We start from the raw sequence: 12,321 nt of genomic DNA, 5'->3' as shown, positions 1-12,321 counted from the left end.
AAATAAAGGATAAATATGTATATATTTTTTAAAAAAGGTAGTAAGTTACTGCATGGAATATTGAAAGTGAACAGCTATAGTCATCCTCATCCTCAGAAAACTCTGGAACGGAGGTTATACACTGCAGCATTAAACTCTGTTGTCACATATACCTGCCCTTCCACATACTGAAGGGCAAGTGCAGCAATAACTCACATGTTTCAACCTCAGCGTGTCCAGTGCTTATAAATTGCCCCAATAAAAAATAAATGCACTAAAAAAGAGTCAGTCATTGTAATTTGCTGTATAAGTAAAGTAATGTTAATACAATTAGAATCATTTCTTATTACAGGAACTTAAATACTGATTCTGACCTCTCTGAAACACTAAAAATAAACAGTTTCTTATTATTTTATTGTGGAAGAACATGTAGCATTAGAGCCATAGGCCTGTTTGTGCCTGTTTCATCCATGACTTGTAACCTTTAACATGCTGTTTCTTCTGCCTCACTTCACGTCACAAACAACGTCCAAAAGTGTTCACTAGAGGGTGCCATTTGCAACGTCATTAAAGAGAGCGGTCTTTGCAGAGCGGCTAAATCATTCAGCTTCACTGCTGCATTTCCATAAACTCTGCAACAGTTATGGCGTGGTCATAATTTCCCTTTTGCAGCTGCCGTCACTGCTGTGTAATGCACCTATGTTTGGCAGCAGCTGTGTGAAAACACATTTTTGTCTCTATCATTGGTGCAAAGCACCGCTGATGTTTGTATCTGAGGGGGAAAAAAAACAATAAAGCGCAAGTAAGAGATCTTTAAGCAAGACAGATAATCATGAGTTTTTGTTTTACTGCTGAGGGTGGCGGATTCTTTATAAAGCCTGTGTATAAAATCTCATAACGTTCATTCATTAATTCATATTTTATAAGAGGTACAATTTGATTTGAGGATGAGAAAACATGGAGACCTGCAGGAAAATTACAAAATAAGTTTATTCATATAAACAACTACAAAATTCTAATGAATAATGTTTGTTTTTTTTGCAGGACACAAATGAGATAATATGGTATTATATTGTTTGTAATATCAAAACACATATAAACAGGGCTGAGGTGACATGTCTCCTCTTTCACGCTTAATCTGCTATATTAAATAACTGCAACTTAAACAGAGTAAGTCACTCCGTAGTCTTGACAAAGCTCTTCTGCTGTGACTGAGATTATGAGGCACAGCTATCCTGAGAGTCACAATGTTTCACATTTGGTCAACTTTACAAGTCTAAGTTTATCCTTTACTCTCCCACACAGCAACATTTCCAAACAGCCTGTAAGCTGTGAAAACTAGTGAGACTAACACTGCATAGATGATTCTTTCACAGCATTGAAAGAGTTGTGTTTTTTTTTTGTTATTTCAGAGTTCCCTGGGTGACAGAGTCTTTCCCCTCAGAGGAATATGTCAGCGAGGATCGCTTTGCCGTGGCATATGAAGCGTAGGAGGGGGCCGAGGAGGAGGGCAAGCGAGGCAGGGTGGATGTGGAAGAAGGGAGAGGTTGTGTCTGTCTCTCTGGAGGACAGTAGGCCGGAGATGAGGACCTGCCTTTGGTTTGCAAGCTGCTGCTACTGCTGCTCTGCAGAGGCGAGCTGGAGGTTTTCGGTCCACGAGTCAGAGATGACGTGGAGGAGCTGGAGAGGGGCGAGGTCCTCATGCCGTAACCCAGAATACCTGTGCTCATAAGAAACTCCCTGGAGCCGTAGGCGGGGGGCGTTGGTCCACGTGAGCTTAGAGGTCGGATGTTGTCAGGTGGAAGACTCCTCCTGCTCGGGATGTCGTAGATCCCCATGTCTGGGCCGTAGAGCACCTGAGATCTGGCCTGGAAACGCAGCATCCTCTCCCTCTCCTCCATCTCCCGCCTCTCGTGGATGGATGCAATGATGGTTTTTGAAAAGCTGTCGTAGCGAGGCATCAAGCCCTGTGAACTGAGATCCCGGAGGCTGTCCCGGAGACCGTGAGAGGTAACATCTCGCATGGCCAGACCTGGAGGGGACACGTCTCGTGTTGTGACGCTTTGGGACGCGAGGTCTCGCGGCATCAGCCCTTGAAAAGCAGGAGAATGCTCTCTTTTGATGAAACCTTGGAAGGAGGGCGAGGCATCCCTGGAGGTGAGACCCTGCAAAGAAGGTGAGGGATCCCGAGGTTGAGGAGATTGTCTGTTAATGCCCATGAAGACGGGGCTGTAGGTGTGAGGAGCCGGACGCTGTACGGTTCCATCGGTGCCCAGGGTCATGAAGTGAGGGTGGTAGCTGACTGGAGGAGCCCCTCTCTGAGACAGGAACTGAGGCTCTGCAGGTCTGATGAGGTTGTCATATGAGATGCTGCTGCTGCTGTTGCTGCTGTGGCCAGAGAGCAGGCTGGAGGTGGAGATAATGCCCAACGGCGGGTTGGATCCCAGACCGTCAGCATGAATGCCAGGCAGCTGGGATTTGCTACCATGCCGGTTGTTGTGTTTGAGGGTGAGAGAGCGGGAGCTGAGAGTCAGAGAGTTGAGCTGCAGTGGGGAGGTGGACGTGGAGGTGGAGGTGGACTGGAGGGGCGGCTGCACAGGTAGTCTCACCCTCTGGCCGCCTCCTGCAGGACTTTCTTCAGACTCGGAGCGGAGGTCAAAGCTTCTGTTGTTCCCTTGCTGCTCTAATGCCTTCAGTAACTAAACAACACATCAAGAACCAGTCAACAGTGTCTGTCAGACATTTATCAAAACCAGGAAGTGAATCAAATTCCTACAATCTAGCAAAAAAAAAAGAGTATGTGACTGAAAAGCACCTGTTCTGGTGGGATGGGAGATGATCCTCTGGATATGGCCTCCAGGACTGGCCGTAGCTGTGGAACAGTTGGAATGGATACAGGGATGATGGATTTGGTGTGATGACCCATCTCTGCAAAAGAAGTCGTATTTTGGGATTAGTTATTAGGAGTAACATAGTTTTAGAAAAATAAATATAACTGCAAAGAGTGCACAAGAGTTAGTGAAAGTGAGTGACACCTAATGGTGAGACTGCAGACTGCAACAACAGAGGGCTTCATTGCTCACCCTTTTTACCTTCTCGAGCACACATACCAGAAAGATTGCACACACAGTTTCTCAAATACCTCCACTCGCTGCTGTTTCCTCTTTCTTCTTCATTGGTTTATAAGCATTGGCTTTATGTGGGCAAAGCCATTTACCATAATTTGCGTAATAAGCTCCTGCTTCCATTTGGGCTAATGTAGAAAGGTGTCTACCCAAAATGTTTGACTTGAAAAGGCCCTTTTACTTTAAGTACATATGAAAACCTTAGGCTATGAAAACAAAACAAAGCGATTATGCACAAGCGTACAAAAATACTTGTGGGTAGTTTAATCAATTTCTGTAAATAAGCCGTCCTAAATGTTACAAACTAAAGCCTCAAAACAATTACAAAAATGTCATATTGTCAATATCCCCTTAAAAATATTAAAAATGATGCAACTAGTGATGCACACCTCGAGTCTTATTGATTCCAAAATGGATCTCAAACACAAAAAAGGTTATTCTTTCTTAACACAGCAGGGCATAGTAGCTCTTTGGAAATATTAGTCAAATTGGCAAAACAAGAAGGCATTTGAAGACATTCCTTCAACTCTTAAGACATTTATAGACATTTCCCGTTAATCTTTTAAAGGATTATACACATTTCGAACATAGTGCTGCAGTGCTGTGTATGGTTATCACAGTGTATCTATTATTTGCCATTCTACAGTACCATCCATGGCCGCTAGGTGGCTCTTCAGCAGAGGGTGGTCTTGTTTTGGTGGCAGTGGTGGTGGACCTGATGTTTGGTGCTGGACAGCTCTGATCGAGGTTTGCTGTCAAGACACAACACAACACAGAATCATGAGAGGTCAGATATATCTATGTATAAATGATTTCACAATCCTTACATGATTTGTTTTAAAGAAATAGTGACATGAAGATACTTTATTTTGGAGATCCTGAGCTTGTATCCCATTGTCCTGGACTTTTGCCGACATGTGCCTGTTAATTCCAGGACTGAGGAACGGAGGCTGAACGTGAATGACTGTTTTCTTACGCGGCGCCCTTGCTGTGTATCTGGTGTCATGGAAACATACAGAGAAGACTCAGTGGGTTGTGTGATTTCATAAAATATTGAGGGTAAAGTTCAGGTGGGGGGGGAGTTCTTACGTTGGAGAGATAGGACTGCAGACCAGATACTCCAGGTTGTAACAACATCCACGTGTAAAAGGATTTTCTCCACCCTGAAACTTCCCAGTCACCTGTGGAAACAAGTTCACCTTGAGATGCATGTATCATTTTAATATTTTTGCCAGTCCTGGTGGTTGATATTTAAAAAAAAAAAAAGGGTTAACTGACTTGTTCATTTGTGGTGCGTCCTCTGGACACCAGGTACAGGTGGAAACCAGTGAGGCCCAGGACTGGGATGAGAAACAGGCCCGATATGCTGATCACAGCCAAACTGGAAACACTGATCAGGAAAACTGCTTTTGCTGAATACACAAACATTTACTGTATATATAAGAAAGCGCAGGCAGGTTTGCAGCAACCTGTGTGCAAAAAGTTTTCCCTGTCTGCTCATGGGTTTTCCCAGGGTTCTCCAGTTTTCTCCCACAGTCCAAAAACATGCAGATTAGATTCATTGGACGCTCTAAATCAGGGGTGTCAAACTCAAATGACCTGGGGGCCAATGAGCATATAGTCTGGTCAAGCGGGGGAAAAAACAACTATTTAGTAGCCGGTGGGCAATATAAGATATTCATTATGATATTAGACAGAATTGCAAAGTAAAAGTGCTTGTTTTGATCAAAATGATTCACAATAAAAACATATTTATGATGCACAAAAATGGAGAATTAAATTGAAAATTTAGCAAATAATGACGAGGATAATTGTGATTAAAACATATGTGATTTCAATATATGTAATTTCATGTTGAGTGTAATACATTTAATAAAGCAATAACTACAACCGAATGTCTAATTAGTATTATAAAAAATATTGCCGGCAAATACATAAAGTCTTATATTCTGTCTCTATTCCATCACCTTGCACAGTGGTGGGCGGGCCACATGTAATCGATTGGAGGGCCACATTTGGTCCCCGGGCCACCAGTTTGACACATGTGCTCTAAATGAATGTGAAAGTAAATGGTTGTTCGTCTCTCAACTGGCATCCTCATGTGGAAGATAAAGCAGTAAACAATGAATGAATGAATGCACACACAGCTTCACACACACACACACCCACTGTGTGAGTTAGGATACGTGACAGTGCAGTGCAGCGTCCATAATTCGTCCACGTGTTGCAGGACGTATATGAGACCAAAGGTGAAGACGCAGATCATGTGAAGTGTCAGTGACAAGAGAAACAGAAAGAAGTAGCGGTAGTTGCGTCTCCCGATGCAGTTGTTCACCCAAGGACAGTGATGATCAAAATCCTATGGGAGGGGGGAAAAAAAAGGACATTCTGAATTAAACCAGAGCCATAAAAATATATATCATTGAGTCTGTCCCTGGCTCGGTGAGTCGCAGAGAATCCACTGGGCTTTCTAAAACACACACACACTCAGTATAACAGAGGCTCTCTAAACTGTTTTTCAAATTACATTTCTACAGAGACTACAAAGGCTCTGTGAAAAGGATTAACCTGATTAATGAGAACTCCCTCTCCCCCTCCATCTCTCACTGCAGAAATCCCCCTTTTGTTGACTTTACCCCACACACACACACCGTCACCCTCACCGTCTTTGCACTCATTTCTTATGTGTTCTCACTGTAACCACCCATTTATATGTGTTTCCTTTCTCGTGTTAAATCCCTCTGTGCACTAACCTCCACACAGTGATCACAGACGCTGCAGTGTGAGCAGCGGGGAGGTCTGTAGAAATGACAGGAAGCGCACCACTTCATCCGCACCTGGACGCCCCTCACGTCCACGTTCTTGTACAGGGGAGCTCGGAACTCGTCGTCCTTGTCCTCGTCCTCATTGGCTGGAAATGTAAAATAAAAATGTTTTGCATTATGTATACATGGTTGTTTGCAGTTATTTCTCCCACACTGTAAACACAATGTCACTTTGATCACTGACCCACTGGGAGAACGCCCGCATCCATAAAGGTTGCCATGGTGAAGTTGGCGAGCACAAAAAGGAAGAGGGTGGCACAGCATGGTGGCACAGCAGGGCAGATGGTCACAGCCAACCACGGGCATCTGAACATACACACAGAAAAAATGTTTCCAGAACATGTTAACTTGTTTCACGCAAAGCAGAATTAAGTCAAATATCCATCCCTCAAAGGTTAATGTTAACACAAATAGGCGCAACAACAAAGACTTTAGAAGATAATCTCCCTCGTATTTATTGAGACAAAAGCAGCGGATCCTAAAAGTAACTGTTTACAATGAAAAATAAGGTTGTATTCATGTAAATTCACTAGTGTCCACTACATTAGAAACGACATCTTTGCTGTCAACAAGTCAAATTAATAAACAAGTGATTAAAAAACTGCTTTTTTTAATTGATCTCTGACTTAGAGAATCATTATTTTCACTGTGTGTTGTTGCAATGATTATATCTCCACTGTGTGAGATTAGAGGGAGGGACAGTGTAATCAGGTTACAATGGTAGACAGACAGGAAAGAAAAGATTCACTGGCTGGATTATATTAACTGTTTAACCTTCATATATGGGAATTTTTTGCTGCAATATTTTATTTTGGTGTCAGATAAATAATAATAACATATATTACACGTCCTGTGTGTCAAAATGTACAAAACAGTCTTCTACATAATCATCAAAGTGATTAGACACAAGGTCGGATCCACAAACAAAATTAAGACTCAACCGCTTGTAATTATGCACTTCTTCACAGTGCAGCTCCAATCCTAAAAAAAAAAAACCCTGGTTGATTTTAGGCTGTGGGGGGGAGGGATGATGCCCCCTCAATTTCAGAGAGGAGTGCCTGCTGATGCTGTGCCAGCTGCAAACCCAGTAATCCCCAGATTATCAACTCTGGATTAAAGAACATTCCTGCCAGTCCGGTGCACTGTGGATTCCTCACATTAGATGCTGAACACACACTGTGCAGTCAAAGGCTTGCCACACACACACACACACACACACACACTGTACATCACAGCACTATATTGCTGTATACCATTGTGATAAATGCAATCTGCAAACCTGCAGAAGACGCCCGAGTGGACAGATTACGCCGCAGAAATCCCATTGTTTGTCCAGTGGATGAAGAAACGGTGGGAAAAGAGACGATTTGTTGATTTCAACAACTTAAAGATAATGAAATTACAAGAACAGCTAAAAGCAGAGCATGTGTGACAAACAGATTAAGGAACATAAGACGACCCCCCCCCACACACACACACACACACACACACACACACACACACACACACACACACACACAATTAATTTCCGGTGGCCCACCGCCTACTATCAAGTTATAATGAGGTATTCCTGTATGTTTTTGTTCATTAAAAGATTCATGTTGCATCACAATTATGTTTATATTGTGAACTATCTAGCATTCCAACACTTTTATTTTGAAACATGTGAAAAATCATCATAAATATTATTACTTCAATATCTTTTTCTCAAAACGTTGGACTTCCGACAAGGCTAGATGGATGGATGGATAGATAGATGGATAGATAATGAAAACAGGCCAAGCTGAGCTGAATTAAATCACACACACATCAGTGAGCTGCTCTCCAATCCACACACTGTCCACTTCCCCACAGTGGGTCAGTGGCACAGCAGACACCTCACAGTTGGCCAAGCAGCAAGTTCATCGCTGGTCACCAGCCAGCGCGTCTCTGAATCGTGAAAATCAATGTCCATGTCAGATTTCCTGTGACTTGTGTCAATCAAACTCTATACTTCCTGTTCATTAAACCCTTAAACCAGTGAATAATATCAGTGAAATACAGTGTTTACATTTGAGAGTTTTGCTGTATATTCTTTCATTTTACAACACTGTAATTTCTTATAGTCAGTAAATGCAGCCATTGCTTGTTTCATTACATCTCAGTATTCTAAACACACACTCAAGTTTTTATTTCCTGACTCTGGGCAGAGTGGAACTTAATTAGCCAAGGACATTCCTCATGGTCCCTCTGATGTCTTTGGGCGTATAATAACCTGCCCCAGTTTAACAATGTATGAAATCTTGAGCACTGGCCCACACATAAGTTCACGGCCAGAGGAACAAAAGCAGGAAACCGGTAACTGATGATATTTTATCGGGCACAGGAAGAAAGAGAGCGTCCACCGCTCTAAAGGTCATTCCCTCTCCGACTCTCCCAAACCTGCAGTTAAAATAGAAATGCATGTAGCAACTAATGCACAAACATGCACAAACACCAGTGACTACATTACCAGATGAAAGGAAGTAAGAGTGCAAGGTTTACAATCAGGCTTTTCTTTATCTTAAAGGCAGTCTTGTTATAATTAGGGATTGAAAGCACAATACTTTGAGGGCCAAATTGGCTGGAATTCACAAGATGTTGCCATGACTCATAGTAACCAGCATAAAGGCACAGGAGGAACATATTTTGTGCTTTTGAACGTAACCAAACACGTGCTGGACATTCAAGCACTTTAAAAAAATAAAACATCATAATTACTTCATGTATTTATTGTCACCCGGTCGCACAAAATTGGATTAAATAACTGAGAGAAAGACTGGACATATCAGTGCAACCTCCTCTTAAACCAGGGGTGTCAAACTCAAACGACCTGGGGGCCAATGAGCATCTAGTCTGGTCAAGAGGGGGCGGGACTAGAGAACGGAACAGCAGTTCAGTAGCAGGTGGGCAATATCAGATATTCATGATGATATTTGACGGAGTTTCAAAGTAAAAGTGCTCATTTTAATATGGAATTGATGTGCACTTCACAATAAAAACGTATTTATGATGCACAAAAACAAAAAGTGGATGACTGTAATTAAAACAGGCTATTTAATTTGCCGAGTGTTATACGTTTAATAATGTGATAATTACAGCCAAATGTCTTATTGTTACTATTATAAAAACATTACCAAACATATTTAGAGGAGGTCGTGGACCATGTTTACATTATAACATGATAAGTGGTGGGCCCACGGGTGTTTAACACTTAATTTAATGCTACATAATACAAGCATTTACTGCTTGTATTATGTAAGACAACTCTGATGAATTTCACTTAACGTAGTCATGTCAAGTGATGGAATAGTCAAGTTATGTCTTATTTACTTATTTACTTTACTGAATCCTGAGTCGCTGTCATGTGATTAACTGATAAGACATTAATGCATTAATAAGCAGTTGAACAGGTGTTCCAAACAAACACTTCTATAGTGCTGGTCTAGTTGATGATAAGGTTTCCACAACTTTCACCATTAAAGGTCAACACACACACACACACACACACACACACACACACACTATCTCAGGTTCATTAAGAGCCTCGAGATCTGATCATTCCAGCTTTTTTTCTGTAAGACTGAGTTAATTAAGAAACTCTTTCAGGTTATAAGGTCGTTTCAGCTCAAACGCAACCCTCGTCCCATAAGACACAGATTCATTCAATCAACTGCAAAGTCCTGGTTTTGCTGGTTTAGCACTGCAGCCCCAATTAAGTGTTCTTTTTTTTTTTCAATCCATCACGTCAGCACGACATTGATTCCCCCCCCCTTCTTCTTCTTCTTCTTCTTGCTACAGAGTGCAGGAAGGGTTCAGTGGGATTCCTCAACCTTTTCTGGTCTTTGAATTTATCCCCGAGGAAAAACAGTTTCACGACTGCAGCAAAAAACACAGCTGTTATGTTGTCAAATGCAATTTGTGGAGATATTCTGCATGTTTCAATATCAAATAAATGTGTAATTAAAGATGCATTATAACTATGTATGCTTGCATATCACAGAATAATATTAAGTGCACTTATATTTTGACACGTTCTCTCTCTTATATGTATAATCATAGTCAATAATATCCAATATCAGCCTGCATTTTCGCCCATGCAGATGGGGGATCACATGGCATCAGCCAGAGGTTCCTAATCCCTCATTCCCAATCTGGTGTCAGATTCCAGTGGTAACAGTGCACGGCTGGAGAATACAGGATAAAAGTAGGACAGATATGGCTATGGAGGTCAAGAGTCAGTAGAATGGAATAGAGATGATGAGGTTCACTAAGTCGAGTGTGGACGTCGGAGGGTTTCCCACATGGAAATGAAGTACAGTATATACTGTATATCTTGTCCCCCCCTTCATCTATCGTGAATATTGTGTATAAATCATTTGAAAATGATTTCAATTGGATTATACGGAATTATAGGGAAATTACATTTGAATGCCAGTGTTTGCATGAGAGAAGTCTTAAAAAGACACAGACGGTGTCCCAGAACGTTGTATTAAAACTTCACTTTCAATCAGACATCGAAGCAGATTGAAATGCTTTTAAAAATAAATAACAGTGTGTAAATCATATACATAGGGATTATATCCCCCTACACTGTGAGTCCACAGCCAACCAGGTCACATGTAAAACACCTGCTGCCAGAAAGTGATGATGAGAAGGAGGAAGAAGAAGAAATGATATTCATAGATGTTGAGGAACTTGTTCAAACTGAGTTCAAGCTAAAAAAAAAAAATTAAAAAAAAGGAAATGTGAACAGGAAGTGAAGGTGATGACAAAAACATTTTAAATCCACATTTAACACTGAAGAATGAATGAATGAGGATCTATACCTGCAGGATGAACGATGGATGATGGAGGGACGAGACACAAAGATGGTTATTGATGATCCAACAAGTGCGTGTCAGTCGTCAACTTTTCAGCGTTCTTATTGCGTCGTGCACTTACGTGAAGACGAAGAACAGAGAGGAAGAGCCGACCAGGAGGGAGGCGGCCGTGCACACCGGGATGAAGGCGCTGGGCTTCAGCGTGTCTGCGCCTCCGGAGGGCATCCTGTCCTCTCCTCTCCTCTCCTGTCCTCTCCTCTCCTCTCTCCTCTCTCTCCTCACTCACCAGCGTCTCATTCTAAAAAAGGACAAGCGACCGCAAACACAGCTGCCGAGTGTCGCTGTTCGTCTCTGGCAATCAACCGCAGAGCAGAAGAAGGAACCGAGAATCATAGTCAAAAGCGGAAAAGCAGCTGAGCCAGAAAAGAGAAGGAGGAGGAGGTGATAGTGTGTGTGCGTGTGTGTGTGTGTGTGTGTGTGAGAGAGAGTGAGTGTGAGCTCAGTCCCGCAGCTCGTCCCGTCTGTCCCGCAGCCTGCAGCACAGATGCCGCCTCTGGTTTATCCCAAAGGTGGAGCTTTGACTCGTGAATGACGTGGATCTTGACGGAGATCATCGATACTACACTCTGAATTATCATCACCTTTTTTTCTTCAGAATTAGATTATATATACATATACTGTTTATATCTGTATCCACCATGAGTGATCATTCACCAGAAATAATGTGATCCACGTGGGGGAAATTCGGGTGTTACAGTTAGTAGTAGCTACAGAATAAAAACAGATGAAATAAATAAATAAATAAATAAATAATCAATCCATGCACAAATAGTATACGCAAGTTGTACAATGTACAATTTGTATAGACAATATTATACGGTAAATATGTAACATGATCACTAACACAATCATATTATCACAGTGCAATAACATAACAGTGTTAATAAGATAGTTATAATTATTTATATAGCAGTAGAAATGTGTCATAGTGTTGCGTGGTAAAGCACTTTGTAAACTTTTTTTAAAACTGCTGATTCATTATTATTGTTGTTTATTAATTGTAACGGTTATGGTTCTAATATTAGTCACACGTGCTGCTAATAAAAAATAAATATAAATATTATACATTATCACCTACATCTGACCTAATTATTATTATTATTACTACAGCCTGGGATATGTCAATGAGACGATGGGGGGGCTGTGACAGTATCATCTAGTGGAAATAGAAAGTTTTTTTTTCTCCACATTATGTCCAAAAAACGACGCCATCTGGTGGAGACTAGTAAAAATTATTAATTCCAAGACAAAAGCCCAGATTGACACCCAGATATAATCAAATGAAATTAAGTGGAATCAGATTTCAATTGCACATTTTTGGCTCTTAACTGTAGGAGTGTAACAATTGTATTCTAGCCTTACTGTAGGAGCTGAGCTGGAAATGATGAGACGATCAAATAAAAATACACAATCTTGCCAAAAATCATGTCATATGTATGAACACAGGCAAAATGATCAGAAAGACAAAGAGTGAAAAGCACGTAAAATGCA

At 41.4% G+C, this 12,321-nt stretch overlaps 1 protein-coding gene across 2 annotated transcripts; it reads right to left on the bottom strand.

Annotated features, from left to right (window-relative positions):
* Positions 1–993: 993 nt before the first annotated feature.
* On the bottom strand, positions 994–11,283 carry zdhhc8a (zinc finger DHHC-type palmitoyltransferase 8a). 2 transcript variants are annotated; one of them, XM_058616575.1, is made up of 10 exons: positions 10,892–11,283; positions 6,114–6,235; positions 5,858–6,015; positions 5,291–5,463; positions 4,383–4,485; positions 4,194–4,285; positions 3,968–4,100; positions 3,754–3,856; positions 2,795–2,907; positions 994–2,678 (listed from the first exon to the last, which is right to left on the bottom strand). In XM_058616575.1, exons 1-10 carry the CDS (start codon positions 10,993–10,995, stop codon positions 1,383–1,385), a joined length of 2,397 nt encoding a protein of 798 aa, XP_058472558.1. In that variant the 5' UTR covers positions 10,996–11,283; the 3' UTR covers positions 994–1,382. The 2 variants fall into 2 exon arrangements, with proteins under 2 accessions (XP_058472558.1, XP_058472559.1); XM_058616576.1 differs by having other exon boundaries at positions 10,777–10,913.
* Between the last annotated feature and the right edge of the window lie 1,038 nt (positions 11,284–12,321).

The sequence above is a fragment of the Solea solea genome, chromosome 19 (genome assembly GCF_958295425.1).
Source record: "Solea solea chromosome 19, fSolSol10.1, whole genome shotgun sequence".
NCBI lineage: Eukaryota > Metazoa > Chordata > Actinopteri > Pleuronectiformes > Soleidae > Solea > Solea solea.
Note: the sequence above shows the minus strand (reverse complement) of the source record. Positions and strands in the feature narration are given on the sequence as shown.